Here is a 16,479-nt window from a genome sequence, read left to right on the forward strand (position 1 = left end):
GGTAATTGTTACAAATACAATTTCATTTGACATTTCTCGACTGACGTTTGCTATTAAAGAAGATTGAAATGTCTGAAATCATGACCATGCTTATGTCTGATTTAGCTATTCTGTTTTCTAGGTCTTTCTTTTAGACGTATATGATTTTTTAAATGGTGTACTAAAACTTTAATTACATTTGATAAAAGCTATCCCACTCCTGTTTCAGCTGATACTAGAGGTTTTAAAAAACCCACACAAAACGTTCTAGATTCTTTTTTGAGAATGAACACGCACATTTTAAATGTTTTCTGATAGAATGACAATGTTGTTCTTTTTTAAAAAAAAGAAACGCAGATTGTTTTATTATGTTCACAAAGTTGCTGCAACATAATATCGCTATGTGCAGAAGAGTGGTATCAAATACATGTATGGGTATCAAACGTTTGTAAGATTAGCCTCTTCATTACCTCAAACGTACTTTTCAGCACAAACTATTTGCATTTCATAACAAAAAGTATTCTTTTCCTTATTTGCCATATAAACGCGTCCAAGAAATATCCCAGGGGCAAATTTTGCCATGTGGGTATATTTGCCTCAGGGGACATGTTGCCCCATGGACAATGCTCGGCATATAAACGCAGCATAAGAGAAGACTGGACTCGACATCCATTGCCTGTACTTACAAAGCCAGGAGCTGACTTTCTGTGTTTCATTCTCCATGGATGCAAAGTCTGGGAAGCTTTCATTTCTGCAAGCGTCTGTGTTCCAGGGTTGGCCACAATACTTCCAGGGCACCTCGCCATCAAGGTTGACTAACGAGACGAACATGTAGTAGATGGCGTACATGATGATCACATTGTAGTAGATACACACTAGGCCGCTCACTACAACCATGCCCCACCCAACACCTAGAAAACGTCAGAAAAGTGGAATAATCAAACGAACAACAACTGCCAATTAGTGACATTCATTTAAACGCATTGCATACATGCATTAAACATGCATTTTAAACTATTCGTTTTCCATACATGTATCTTACGTTTTGACAAAGCTTAACATAGGACGCTTACCGTAAAAGATAGGACGCTTACCGTAAAGGAATGACGTCACCATTACGTCATATGTACTTCCGTTGTGTGGAAAATTCTCAATAAAAAAAATGTTCTTATGATTGATAGACATGTTTTCACATGCTCAATACACTGTAAATCAAAACTATCATTATTCCTGAAACTTTTATACCTTAAGTATCTATTCTTGCTTGATTTATCATTTAGAGTAGAGATTAAAGCATAAACCGCTGCCCTATAGTTGAAAGGTCATTTTGGAAGATCTGTCATGGCGGACGGTGCAATTTTTAGAGTTTGTTTTTCAAGTGGAGTGATTTTTCTTAGGAATAACTTGACCCCCCCCCCCCCCTTTTTATTGGCTTAAAAGGTAATTTAGAGCTTGTACTTTAAGAATATATGTGGTTATCATAGCCTGCATTCGCTCGAAATGCCTTTAAATGTTGTCTAAAAATTATAATTTTACATTGAATTATATAGGGAATAACAATGGTGGTGTGTAACCTAAATAATACGACGCTCAACGTAAAAGATAGGACGCTTACCGTAAAAGATAGGACGCTTACCGTAAAAATAAGACGCTCACCGTAAAAGATAGGACGTTTACCGTAAATATTACGAAGCTCACCGTAAAAGATAGGACTCTTACCGTAAAAGATAGGACGCTTACCGTAAAAGATAGGAAGCTTACCGTAAAAGATAGGACGCTTAACGTAAAAGATAGGACGCTTACCGTAAAAGATAGGACGCTAAACGTAAAAGATAGGACGCTTAACGTAATAGATAGGACGCTTACCGTACAAGATAGGACGCTTAACGTAAAAGATAGGACGTTTACCGTAAAAAATAGGACGTTCACCGTAATAGATAGGACTCTTACCGTAAAAGATAGGACGCTTACCGTAAAAGATAGAAAGCTCACCGTAAAATAAAAGGACGCTTACCGTAATGGATAGAAAGTTCACCGTAAAAGATAGGACGCTTACCGTTAAAGATAGGAAGCTCACCGTAAACGATAGGTAGCTTACCGTAAAAGATAGGACGCTTACCGTAAAAGAGAGGATTGACCTTCCAGATTGTGATTGGTCCCTCTGAGGAGAACTGACCAAGGGCAAGCTCAAAGAAGAAAATGGGCATGCCGGCAATTACCAACATGATCACGTACGGGACCAAGAAGGCACCTGAAAACGAACAACGTTACACACAAGAAATGAAAGGGTTTCTATTATATGTCAATTTTCTAAGTCTTCTAAATATGTTATACTGACACAAATCATTGCTATGTTCAAATGTTTCTACAAACGGAACATGTTGACAACATTGCGGTCATAACATGTAATCAATTTCACATTCATAAGTACATGTATTAGTTTTTATTATAAAGGCAGTTAATCTGGGAGATTTCTATTGATAGCGACGTATTTTATTACACTACGTGTATATACTACGAGTTCGTTTCTGCTGTCATACATTCTTGAATGTAATTTGTATAGCGTATTAAGTTGCTAGTTAAAGCACCGTATAAAGCAAGGTTGTGGGTAGACGGTATTTCTTGGGGCGTGGCTTTTGAAATTGAATAGGTTCCATACCGTACCAACAAGGGGAAACAATAAATATAAGAATCTGAAAATCGGTTAAACATTGTTGTAGGCGCGTGAAATAGGAGTGAGGCGTGTGCAATAGGAGTGGGGCGCGTGCAATAGGAGTGAGGCGTGTGCAATAGGAGTGGGGCGCGTGCAATAGGAGTGAGGCGTGTGCAATAGGAGTGGGGCGCGTGCAATAGGAGTGAGGCGCGTGAAATAGGACTGGGGCGCGTGAAATAGGAGTGAGGCGTGTGCAATAGGAGTGGGGCGCGTGCAATAGGAGTGAGGCGTGTGCAATAGGAGTGGGGCGCGTGCAATAGGAGTGAGGCGCGTGTTAGTTGGTACATTTTATAGTCCGACATGGGGACATTCGGAACTCCTCGGCCATTTTCAATCGAAAACGACTTCTGACGTATGCCGGTAGAAGTAGTTCGTTAAAAAATAAATAACAGTATTAATCAATTGTTGTGTTTTAACGTGCATTTTGTATATCTGAGGTTAAAATGATTGCCAGTGAAGTGTTGTATTGCATAAATAATTAAGATTCCCAAGAGTTAAGTCATTAAGCTTAACTGTTAGATTGAAATAATTACGCGATCTCTTTGCAGCGTAGTCACAGTGTTAAAAACTCCGACATTGTTAACCGCCCATATACATCCGAGGTTGTTTTCGATTGAAAATGGCCGAGGAATTCCGAATGTCATTGGGAGAGTATACTTGATATTGAGGGTAATTCTGATTCAATGTTAAATGCAGGACAATTACAATGCCATTCACCCGACAATCTATCAGCATATTACCATTGGTTTACCATGTATCAGGTAACAATTAAGAGTTATAAAAGTGCACAATTCAGACTTCAAAACAGTCAAAATTTAAACTGTTAATATACGATATATGCCACGAGTTCAAAAGAAATCTAGTCTCTCCAAGGTTTTTTTGTTTGGTGGAAGGTTAAACATTTCTACAATGTGGTTAAATTTGATAAAGTTTGCAATGCAGAAAGCGGAAAATTTGTAGTTGCTTATTGAAATAGTCTTATAAAGGTAAACATTAGAGCGCGATTGGAGTGTATAAATCAGTCAAGTATACTGCAACAATTATGTTCATATTTTATCATGAGAACTGGGTAAATACAATTAAGCTGCTTTTATAGGCATTTAAACTCACTTCAGACAGTAAATTACATCATCGTATAAATGGCGCCTGTATCGATGTTGTATCTATGCATGGAAACACATGTAAATAACGATGATGATCAATACATGTTTGTCTCTGCAAGTTCACACAGCCCCCAAAGTGAAAAAAATGTGAATGCATGTTTTGTTTAAATCTAGATTTCGTTCGTTACCCTTGTAGTTCAAAACAAACTTTAACGGATGTTGAAGCTCGAGGCCCTTTATTTTTATTTTCGTGTCCCTACGGACGTCAATAAATGAATACTGTAAATGTACTATTGTTAATAAAGATACTTATATGTGAGCCAAATATATGTATATAACATTTTGTTGAACAAACAAAGCTGATATACATGCTACATGTCGTTTTAAATAGCGCGAAATATTGCAAATGGTAGCTAGCCATTCCATATACCCAAGTCTCATGCAGTTGGTTGCAGGTCACTGACCTTTATTTATAGATGAATAAAGTACTTCTGTTTGGTGTAGTTGAAGCTTAAATAAGGCGCTGATCACGGCCTATTACTTTTAAAAATGTTTTCCACTGCAAAAGAGGTATTAAAGCTTCCCTGATATGGATCGTATTTACATCGAAAATAACCTATTTTAGACGGCTATATGGTATAAGTTGTTTCGGCCCTGATCTATGCATATGTAAAACATATATTATTGCGTATTAGAGCGACACGAGTGAATTCGTCACCGGACTTTATTTCAAAATCTTACTCTTTGTATTTTACCATCTTCTATTTCAAAATCTTACTCTTTGTATTTTACCATCTTCCTTTCTTTCAAAATACTTTGCGCTCTCAGTCCATTGATTATATATTAAGAACCACATTACGAGGCATACATTTACAATTATAATTATAGTGTTGCAAAACTTTGTAAATTAAATTTTGTTTTACGTTTTGAAAAATATTCAAGAACGAAATAATGTTAAACTTCTTTACTGATATGAATAGGTTGTGAAACAATCACTTATATGGAAATATTTATGGCCTTTCAACATTATGAAACGCAGTTTGATTTGTTTGGGCATTGATCTGTGTAAACGAACCGCCGATTAGTTATACCTCGTATGGTGATGTTTATAACACTTAGCATATAAAGTACACCTTAGACCAACTTTCTCTCTTCCCACATATATATGTGCTTTTTAATATTTCATTTTTTTTGGAAAGGCAAATCCTACTTTAAATTGATTAAAATTTTATCAAAGGTCCGTTGAAAAATATGTTCGAAATATGATTATTCCTTTCCTGTCACTACATTCTTAATAAAAGCGCTGAAGGCGTTGAAAGGCTGTAGGGGTGACAAGGGTGATTTATCTTTCTAACGATACAGTTAAGAACGGTGTGTTACCCGTGCGGGTATCCGATGATACGAATGGAAATCTTCTTAAAGGGAAACACACAAACAAGAGCTAAACAACATCACCCCAAATACAGTAACAGCGACTACACCTACTGTGCATACAACATAGATATAAAATTGCTGTAAATTTTCTACCATTACTCCACTTCAATATCGTGGCAAACATATTTGCGACGATATCACAGCAAGAACATATAGCACATACCTCCTCCATTCCTGTAGCAAAGGTAGGGGAAGCGCCAAACATTGCCCAAACCGACGGCGAAACCAACACAGGACAGAATAAAGTCCAACTTCCGATCCCATTTCTCTCGCGTAACCTCCTGAAAAATTGACAAGGAATAAGTATTTAATGTGTTCTGTTACGAACAACTAAGTACGCAGTCCTCTGTTGAAACACAATCTGAGCTGTTTAATCACATAATCAACTGATTGCTTGTTATAACGAGGTAAACACCCGAGTACGTAATCAGTTGAACTTTGAAATAAAGATACGAGCGTATAACATATAAAACATATGTAACATATTGTTTAACTGTTACCAGTCGGGTTATTACTTATTAGTTTTATTCTGCTATAAATGATCTTGTATTTAATGTGTGCCCCAGCCACTGACAGAGTTTGGTTCAGAGATCTTTTCTGATATAAACGCATTTTCGCATTGCCAAATTTAGTCCCTTTCCCCACCAAAATACAAACACACTAAATGGATGAAATCAGTCATCAAAGTATCGTACCATTTTGCCAAAGGCAACGTTCAATAACTTCCATGCGGTGTAAGTGAAAAGCGTTGTAATTTATCCGCATGCAAGTTACTGAATGGTTAAGCTATGTCTTTTTTTGATGTGTTTTTTTTCTCTTTAGAAGTTTACGTTAACATCTTCGAAAGATCAACCAAAACGGCGTATAACATCTACCAAAGATCAACCAAAACGGCGTATAACATCTTCCAAGCATCAACCAAAACGGCGTATAACATCTACCAAACATCAACCAAAACGGCGTATAACATCTACCAAACATCAACCAAAACGGCGTATAACATCTTCCAAACATAGACCAAAACGGCATATAACATCTACCAAACATCAACCAAAACGGCGTATAACATCTACCAAACATCAACCAAAACGGCGTATAACATCTACCAAACATCAACCAAAACGGCGTATAACATCTACCAAACATCAACCAAAACGACGTATAACATCTACCAAACATAAAACAAAACGGCGTTTAATATCTACCAAACACCAACCAAAACGGCGTATAACATCAACCAAAACGGCGTTTAATATCTACCAAACATCAACCAAAACGGCGTATAATATCTACCAAACATCAACCAAAACGGCGTATAACATCTACCAAAACGGCGTATAATATCTACCAAACATCAACCAAAACGGCGTATAACATCTACCAAAACGGCGTATAATATCTACCAAACATAAACCAAAACGGCGTATAACATCAATCAAAACGGCGTATAATATCTACCAAACATAGACCAAAACGGCGTATAACATCAACCAAAACGGCGTATAACATCAACCAAAACGGTGTATAATATCTACCAAACATCAACCAAAACGGCGTATAACATCTACCAAACATCAACCAAAACAATGTATAATATCTACCAAACATCAACCAAAACGGCGTATAACATCTACCAAACATCAACCAAAACGGCGTATAACATCAACCATAACGGCGTATAACATCTACCAAACATCAACCAAAACGGCGTATAATATCTACCAAACATCAACCAAAACGGCGTATAACATCTACCAAACATCAACCAAAACGGTGTATAATATCTACCAAAACGGCGTATAACATCAACCAAAACGGTGTATATTATCTACCAAACATCAACCAAAACTGCGTATAACATCAACCAAAACGGCGTATAACATCAACCAAAACGGCGTATAATATCTACCAAACATCAACCAAAATGGTGTATAACATCAACCAAACATCAACCAAAACGGCGTATAACATCTACCAAAGATCAACCAAAACGGCGTATAACATCTACCAAAGACCAACCAAAACGGCGTATAACATCTTCCAAAGATCAACCAAAACGGCGTATAACATCTACCAAATATCAACCAAAACGGCGTATAACATCTTCCAAAGATCAACCAAAACGGCGTATAACATCTACCAAAGATCAACCAAAACGGCGTATAACATCTACCAAAACGGCGTATAACATCTTCCAAAGATCAACCAAACCGGCGTATAACATCTTCAAAAGATCAACCAAAACGGCGTATAACATCTACCAAAGATCAACCAAAACGGCGTATAACATCTACCAAACATCAACCAAAACGGCGTATAACATCTACCAAAGATCAACCAAAAAGGCGTATAACATCTTCCAAAGATCTACCAAAACGGCGTATAACATCTACCAAACATCAACCCAAACGGCGTATAACATCTACCAAACATCAACCAAAACGGCGTATAACATCTTCCAAACATAGACCAAAACGGCGTATAACATCTACCAAAGATCAACCAAAACGGCGTATAACATCTTCCAAGCATCAACCAAAACGGCGTATAACATCTACCAAACATCAACCAAAACGGCGTATAACATCTACCAAACATCAACCAAAACAGCGTATAACATCTTCCAAACATAGACCAAAACGGCATATAACATCTACCAAACATCAACCAAAACGGCGTATAACATCTACCAAACATCAACCAAAACGGCGTATAACATCTACCAAACATCAACCAAAACGGCGTATAACATCTACCAAACATAAACCAAAACGACGTATAACATCTACCAAACATAAACCAAAACGGCGTTTAATATCTACCAAACACCAACCAAAACGGCGTATAACATCAACCAAAACGGCGTTTAATATCTACCAAAGATCAACCAAAACGGCGTATAATATCTACCAAACATCAACCAAAACGGCGTATAACATCTACCAAAACGGTGTATAATATCTACCAAACATCAACCAAAACGGCGTATAACATCTACCAAAACGGCGTATAATATCTACCAAACATAAACCAAAACGGCGTATAACATCAATCAAAACGGCGTATAATACCTACCAAACATAGACCAAAACGGCGTATAACATCAACCCAAATGGCGTATAACATCAACCAAAACGGTGTATAATATCTACCAAACATCAACCAAAACGATGTATAAAATCTACCAAACATCAACCAAAACGGCGTATAACATCTACCAAACATCAACCAAAACGATGTATAAAATCTACCAAACATCAACCAAAACGGCGTATAACATCTACCAAACATCAACCAAAACGGTGTATAATATCTACCAAACATCACCCAAAACGGCGTATAACATCAACCAAAACGGCGTATAACATCTACCAAACATCAACCAAAACGGCGTATAATATATACCAAACATCAACCAAAACGGCGTATAACATCTACCAAACATCAACCAAAACGGTGTATAATATCTACCAAAACGGCGTATAACATCAACCAAAACGGTGTATATTATCTACCAAACATCAACCAAAACGGTGTATATTATCTACCAAACATCAACCAAAACGGCGTATAACATCAACCAAAACGGCGTATATTATCAACCAAAACGGCGTTTAATATCTACCAAACATCAACCAAAATGGCGTATAACATCAACCAAACATCAACCAAAACGGCATATAACATCAACCAAACATCAACCAAAACGGCGTATATTATCAACCAAACATCAACCAAAACGGTGTATATTATCTACCAAACATCAACCAAAACGGCGTATAACATCAACCAAAGCGGCGTATAATATCTACCAAACATCAACCAAAACGGTGTATATTATCTACCAAACATCAACCGAAACGGCGTATAACATCAACCAAAACGGCGTATATTATCAACCAAAACGGCGTATAATATCTACCAAACATCAACCAAAATGGCGTATAACATCAACCAAACATCAACCAAAACGGCATATAACATCAACCAAACATCAACCAAAACGGCGTATATTATCAACCAAACATCAACCAAAACGGCGTATAACATCTACCAAACATCAACCAAAACGGCGTATAACATCTACCAAACATCAACCAAAACGGCGTATATTATCAACCAAAACGGCGTATAATATCTACCAAACATCAACCAAAATGGCGTATAATATCTACCAAACATCAGCCAAAACGGTGTATATTATCTACCAAACATCAACCAAAACGGCGTATAACATCAACCAAAACGGCGTATATTATCAACCAAAACGGCGTATAATATCTACCAAACATCAACCAAAATGGCGTATAACATCTACCAAACATCAACCAAAACGGCGTATAATATCTACCAAAACCGGCATATAATAATATGAATAGGCAAGGCAAGAAATAAAACAAAACAATTCACTGTGTTGATACGATTTCGCTATTTTTCAAGTATTCACATTTTATGAAAACGATATTGTATAATTATATTTATATACACGTTGTGTCAATAAATTAGCATGCTAGAATATACGGACATATTGAAAATAAAGGTGAATGCAATTGATATAAAATATTATGCGCCAAAAAAATGCAATTAATTGACTCAATTTTAATTTAACTGATTCAAAATAAAAGTTCAAAGCTTATTTCACACGATTTAAAACAAACAAAACTGATAAAACTGTAAGTCGTATTGACATCACTGACTTCGCATGTCGATTTACAAATTATATCTCAAAAATAAATGGACATTTAATCTACCCGTTCAACAACTTCGTCTTTTCTGCTTCTCTTTGTGACAATTTTCAATTGAAAACTATTGGCTCCGTGAAATAAGAACATAAATGTATAGAAATACTCATATTCATATGGAAAAGATATTGTTCAAAAGTCATTTAACAGTAATCTGATAACGTTTAATGGTTGTTTACAGTATAGAATGTCTGTATACTTCTTACATTTTGTTTTTAACAATGCATTTAGGAACTTAAACCATATTCAAACGATATTTACACAATAAACAATGGAACATTTTCTTAAAAGCAATCATTTAGAATTCGAACAATTGAAATAAACTAGTAAAAAATTAAATATAATTATGGATATTGAAAATGTAACACTAACAATCAACATCGAAAGCACACAATTCACAAACATTTTTCTATGAGGAACATGAGGAAGATCTATCTAAACTTTGAGCTTAACTTATATGAGGATCGGTAGATGTAAGTGACGTCATGGACAACGAATCACAGTCTCCTCGAGCACTTACATTCATTATATACCATCGGAAAGGATATTGATTGTTCTATCAGCATAGCCCACATTTTACACGTGTCCAACATGCACAAGAAATAAATATCCAAAAAAGCAATTAACGTATTGTAAAAGGCTTACTGGGTGAAAATGCTAGACAATCTGTATGTGTAAAGGTTCTTCCGTACCGTACTGTTAAAATATATGGATATCCTTTTTAATGCAGGTAGAACGAACGTTAAAGATGAGGCCAAGCCCAAGCGACAGATTTCAGTGGGCTCTCACTAAGATATTGAAAACTGTCAAATCGATAGTAGAGCAAGATGACCGACAGGATGTCGCATTTGTTGCCCACAGAACAGAAGTTGGCATGTGATGAAATGGCGTCGACATTGCTGTCTGATTTCAAAGAAATGGCACTCGGCGGCTAAGAAAGATTGAAACTGGCGATGAAACATTGCTCTATCTTAACAGACCACCAACTAAGAAAATAACAAAATGTTTGTTGCTGAAATAATGAGCGTCCCTTACCAAGGTGCAGTAGGAGTGTCCGCTCGGTCATGTACGCTTTGTTTCTTGACAACAAAGGGAATGTAGCCAGAGTCCCAGTACCTCAGCAAAGTAATGTCACAGGAATATTTCACAGGGAGCATGCTGTTATTGACCACGATACTTGAAAACGCCCACGTACCGGGACGCGCGGTGTCCAGTTGCTGCACAGTAATGCTCCCGTGCACCGCTCTGCACTGTTTACAGAATAATTGCAACAGCACAATCTTAACATACCCTACAACACAGAACTCTCTCCTTTTGACTTCTGGTTGAATTTCTACATCAAGAGGAGTCGATCTGAGTTGGATATGCCTAATACTAGTGGTGTAAACAGTAAACCAAAAGAAGAGTTTGCAAAGGCATTTTCTAACTTGATTTTACGGCTCAAAGTGTTTGTATGCCAACGGGGAGTACTTATGGATTCCTTCGGACTCCACACACTTTAACATGCCCAAATTGCGTTCATACTCCGATAATGATATCAATCACGTATAATTTTATTTTTATCTTTAATTTTCTTAGCTGACTAGTTCACCCTTGAATATAAGTCCATTCCCTTCCTTAATGCATATGGGACCATATACATGTGTTTCTAGACGAACTTCGAACACGACAGTAACATTTCACCCTTTTTAACATGTGTATGGTATACATCGACACCGTAGGTATGAATACACGAGGTTTCCGGACAATACCGGACATTCCCGGACAATACCGGACATTCCCGGACAATACCGGACAGATACACAAATACAGACCCTAGTTCAACCTTTTTAGTTGAGTCAATAAAATTTAAGGGGCAGCGGAAAAAGACTGGGCGGGTGCGGGGATGAAAATCTAGCAATTCATTTATAGTCGCTTTAGCAAAGAGTTCGCATGTTTCATTATACATCAGAAAATAACATACAAACGTGTAATGTTTAATTACGTTATGTATGTATGTATGTTATAGAAACTATACAAGGATAATCACAATAAGGAATACTCTAAATTAAATCAATTTAAAACACTTGTTAACAAAGCGATATATAGACTCATAGTCACCTATTGAATGGAACTAAATACTTAAACTATATTGACATGTTTAACAAAATCTTTGTAAAATGTTTCTTCTTGCAATTCGAATTGTTAAATCTATGATTTATTATGAAGTTAATAAAGTTCATTTTAATTTATGATTTATTATGAAGTTAATTAAAAGTTCATTTAAATTAATGAATTATTTTGAAGTTATTTATGGCTTAAAATCCGCATTAGAGCATTTTCAAAATGCCTTTTAAACATTTTTTTATGTTTTTGATACAAAAACAGACAACAAAAAATATTGCAGATCTAGACTTGCCGGAATATAAACGCGCAATTACTATGAACTTATTTTATAAAACTCTAATTGTTAGGAAACCTACCTTTTCAGCCATGTTTTTTTTATTTAGCTATTATGTAATATATCCGGACCTGCACTGGATATGCTTTATTTTTAACCAAAATTTTCAACGCTCCTCTTCCAGTGAACTATATACAAAGCCTGCACAGTCGTTAATACGCTCTATAGGTTTGTGCCGTTCTATACATCCAGATACCTAAAGTTTCCATAAAATGCGCATGAATAACATTACCTGGGGGCCGTTTCTGTGAAGGAATTCAGTCGTAACTTCAGCAATCTTAAATCTATATAAACGTTAACTTTGTGTTTATTTTTATAATTCCTTAAGTTCAATTCACTAAAATATGTAGCTAAAAAACGAAAATATGACACGAATGTAATTATGTTCGTGGAGTTGGCAGACTGGCAGCCCAGCAGCGTGAAGTCAGCAGACCAGCAGACTGGCAGCCTAGCAGCGTGAAGTCAGCAGCCCAGCAGACTGACAGCCTAGCAGCGTGAAGTTAGCAGCCCAGCAGCCCAGCAGCTTGAAATCAGCAGCCCAGCAGACTGGCAGCCTAGCAGCGTGAAGTCAGCAACCCAGCAGACTGACAGCCTAGCAGCGTGAAGTCAGCAGCCTAGCAGACTAGCAGCATAGCAGCGTGACTTAGCAGTCTAGAAACCTGACGGGGTGATGTCAACAGCTGAGCAGCTGGGCAGATTAGCAGCTATGCTAAGACGAACTCGTGTGAAGTTTCCCGTCGGTTTTCAGATTAAAAAACGTAAAAAAAAATGAAAAAAAAATCCCTCACAATTTTTGGTTTGCACATTTACACTATTCTTTGAGTGCGAACTAAAACATCACTTTACTCCACTTTTCTATTTTAGTTTTTTGGCAGCCCCGAGCAGCCCCGGGCAGACCCAGGCAACCCATGGCGTTTTATGGTATTTTAACTCGGGCTGGATACATGGCTTCTAGTATACGAAGCGTTTGAATGATAACAAGTTTAATGACTTAACAGCACGGGAAATTCAGAAATTCATGTTTTCAAAGCCGAAAAAAATGAAAATAAAAAAAAATCATTCACAAAAGTTCGTTTGCAAAACACCCCTTTAACGTTCGGATTATCATTAAACTTGGAAGCATCCGAACGTTACACAGAGTTAAAGCCTTGTATCCAGCCCGGGTAAAAATATCGTTATACGCTTGAGGCTGCTCCGGGCTGTCCCGGGCTGCCAGAAAACTAATGTCAAAAAGTGGAGTAAAGTGATGTTTTTAGTTCATACAAAAAGAATAGTGTAAATGTTTTTAAATTATTCATTTGAGTATTTTTGAGTCAATTAAAGGGGTGTTTTGCAAACGAACTATTGTGAATGAGTTTTTTCCCCATTTTTTTCGGTTTTAAAAACATGAATTTCTGAATTTTCCGTGTTGTAAGAAAAGACAATATTCAGCAAACAATGCTTTGATGCGTGGTGTGGTAAGGGGAAACTACATTACAGCTTAAATGGCAAAATGAAGTGTTTTGAATTTGAAGATTTTTTTTTACAAACACGACGGGAAACTTCGTACGATTTCGTCTAAGCAGAGCGATAAAAATCGAGTGAAATTCTAGCAAGATTACGTTAAATAATTAGTGTTCTGTATTATTTTACATCTTATCTCTGCTTTAAAGTGATTAAACTTGGAATAATCCAAACTTTACACAGAGTTAAAGCCTTGTACCCAGCCCGGGTAAAAATATCGTTATACGCTTGAGGCTGCTCCGGGCTGTCCTGGGCTGCCAGATAACTAAAGTCGAAAAGTGGAGTAAAGTGATGTTTTTAGTTCACACAAAAAATAGTGTAAATGTTTTTAAATTATTCATTTGAGTATTTTTGCGTCAATTAAAGGGGTGTTTTGCAAACGAACTATTGTGAATGATTTTTTTTTTTCGGCTTTAAAAACATGAATTTCTGAATTTTCCGTGTTGTTAAGTCATTAAACTTGTTATCACTCGAACGTATCATATACTAGAAGTCATGTATCCATCCCGAGCGAAAATACAATAAAACGCCCGGGGCATCCTGGGGCTGCCCGGGGCTGCCCAGGGCTGCCCGGAGCTGCTCGGGGCTGCCAGAAACTAAAGTCGAAAAGTGGAGTAAAGTGATGTTTTAGTTCCCACTCAAAGAATAGTGTAAATGTTGAAAAAGTATTCATTTTAGTATTTTGCGCCATTTAAAGTGTATTTTGCAAACGAATTTTTGTAACTGATTTTTTTCATATTTTTTTTCGGCTTTGAAAACATGAATTTCTGAATTTTCCGTGTTGTTAAGTCATTAAACTTGTTATCATTCGAACGTTTTATATACTAGAAGCCATGTATCCAGCCCGTGTAAAAAAACACTAAAACGCCTGGGGCTGCCCAAGTCGAGTAAAGTGATTTCTTTAGTTCAGATAAAGGGAATAGTGTCAATGTTTTAAAATTATTCATTTGAGTATTTTTGCTTCATTTAAAGGTGTGTTTTGCAAACCAACTATTGTGAAGGATTGTTTTCAATTTTTTATGTTTTTTTTTTTACTTTGAATACTGAAAACCGACGGGAAACTTCACACGAGTTAGTCTTAGCATAGCTGCTAATCTGCCCAGCTGCTCAGCTGTTGACTTCACGCCGTCAGGTTTCTAGACTGCTAACTCCCGCTGCTATGCTGCTAGTCTGCTAGGCTGCTGACTTCATGCTGCTAGGCTGTCAGTCTGCTGGGCTGCTGACTTCACGCTGCTGGGCTACTGACTTCACGCTGCTAGGCTGTCAGTCTGCTGGGCTGCTGACTTCACGCTGCTAAGCTGCCAGTCTGCTGACTTTACGCTGCTGGGCTGCCAACTTCACGAACATAATATTATTTCCATTGACGACTTAAATCGACTAATTTTTTTTATTGAAACGGCCTCTTAATTCCAGTAATGAAGAATAATAAACACTGAATAAGAAAGTTAGACCTTTTTTTAACATAGTCCAGTGTCTAGACTGATTGACAGGACATCCAGATGGCCATGGCCCATGGGCGAGCAGCAGGTATACCCAGACAATTTAGACACACTTTAATTGTCTTGATCCCAAGTCTGGAGCAAGGAAATTTGTCGTGGGGGAAGGGGGGGGGTCCCAGGCATCAACAATTTTTTAAACCAATCTTTTAAAATTCGGTCAGTAGGGTTAGGTTTCTGGAAAGCGGTCACATTGAGCGTGTGAACATGCTGCGTGTCACGACTCAATAAAGACATGTAGAGCCATAATTTTCCCAAATCATATTTTTCACCTTCTTGTAAAAATTAAAATCCTAGACTTTACATTTTCAAATGAGATAAATGTGTTTGTTCAAAAAAGGTTTGCAAGTACAGATCCTGTTTGAGAGTTTCAAGTATCTGTTGCAATGGCAGATATCTACTTTTTATTGCTTTGCCTTCTTCGTTTGACTATCTGTCTGTCGCCATATCCCCGCCCTCAGACAAATTTACAAGAGAGATTGGTTGCAAATTTAATTGTGCATAGATTCATAGCTTTCCTAGATATTAAATTGGGCATTTGATAAAGATTTGATGATGATGATGATGATGATGATGATGATGATGATGATGACGATGATGATGACGATGGTGAAGATGATGGGATCCAAATATACGCCCCTCTGATCAATAGCCCTACGCGCTAACCACTTGGCCATGCCGTGAGATGATGGATGTCCGAGCGTCATGAAAATCTCAGGGATTTAGGAGATATATAATCAAATAATCATATGTGAATAGTTGTGCTTTTAAACTTACATATTTCATTACAAACTACAGCCATTCTTTTTCCTTGATATAATATGAAAGTGTGACCTTTACCGGTTATTCTGTTACCAAAATCGAAATGGTAATTTGTAAATAACATAATGTTCTATTCACATAGGGGTTAGACATGAACAAATCACAGACAGTCAGCTCTTTGTTAATAATATTCAAACTATGTCCAATTTGATATATACTAGTAATTTAATCTGACTAATGATTTCATTAAGGTAATTTAATGATGATACAATGCACGGTGCACTGTGATTCGGTACAGATTAAGACT

The 16,479-nt window shown here is 37.0% G+C and overlaps 1 protein-coding gene across 2 annotated transcripts in view; it reads right to left on the reverse strand.

Moving 5' to 3' along the window:
- The window catches only part of LOC128228493 (sodium- and chloride-dependent glycine transporter 1-like), a 28,031-nt gene that overhangs the window by 10,602 nt on the left and 950 nt on the right, over positions 1 to 16,479 (reverse strand). The window contains exons 1-4 of one of the 2 annotated variants that reach the window (XM_052939832.1): positions 12,434 to 12,589; positions 5,393 to 5,510; positions 2,099 to 2,230; positions 666 to 890 (exon numbers count right to left, since the gene is read on the reverse strand). In XM_052939832.1, the coding sequence (XP_052795792.1) occupies positions 666 to 890; positions 2,099 to 2,230; positions 5,393 to 5,510; positions 12,434 to 12,445 (487 nt within the window). In that variant the 5' untranslated portion in view covers positions 12,446 to 12,589. Of the gene's footprint in view, positions 1 to 665; positions 891 to 2,098; positions 2,231 to 5,392; positions 5,511 to 12,433; positions 12,590 to 16,479 lie in introns of those variants that run through there. The other variant, XM_052939831.1, reaches the window with a different exon arrangement.

The sequence above is a fragment of the Mya arenaria genome, chromosome 3 (genome assembly GCF_026914265.1).
Source record: "Mya arenaria isolate MELC-2E11 chromosome 3, ASM2691426v1".
NCBI lineage: Eukaryota > Metazoa > Mollusca > Bivalvia > Myida > Myidae > Mya > Mya arenaria.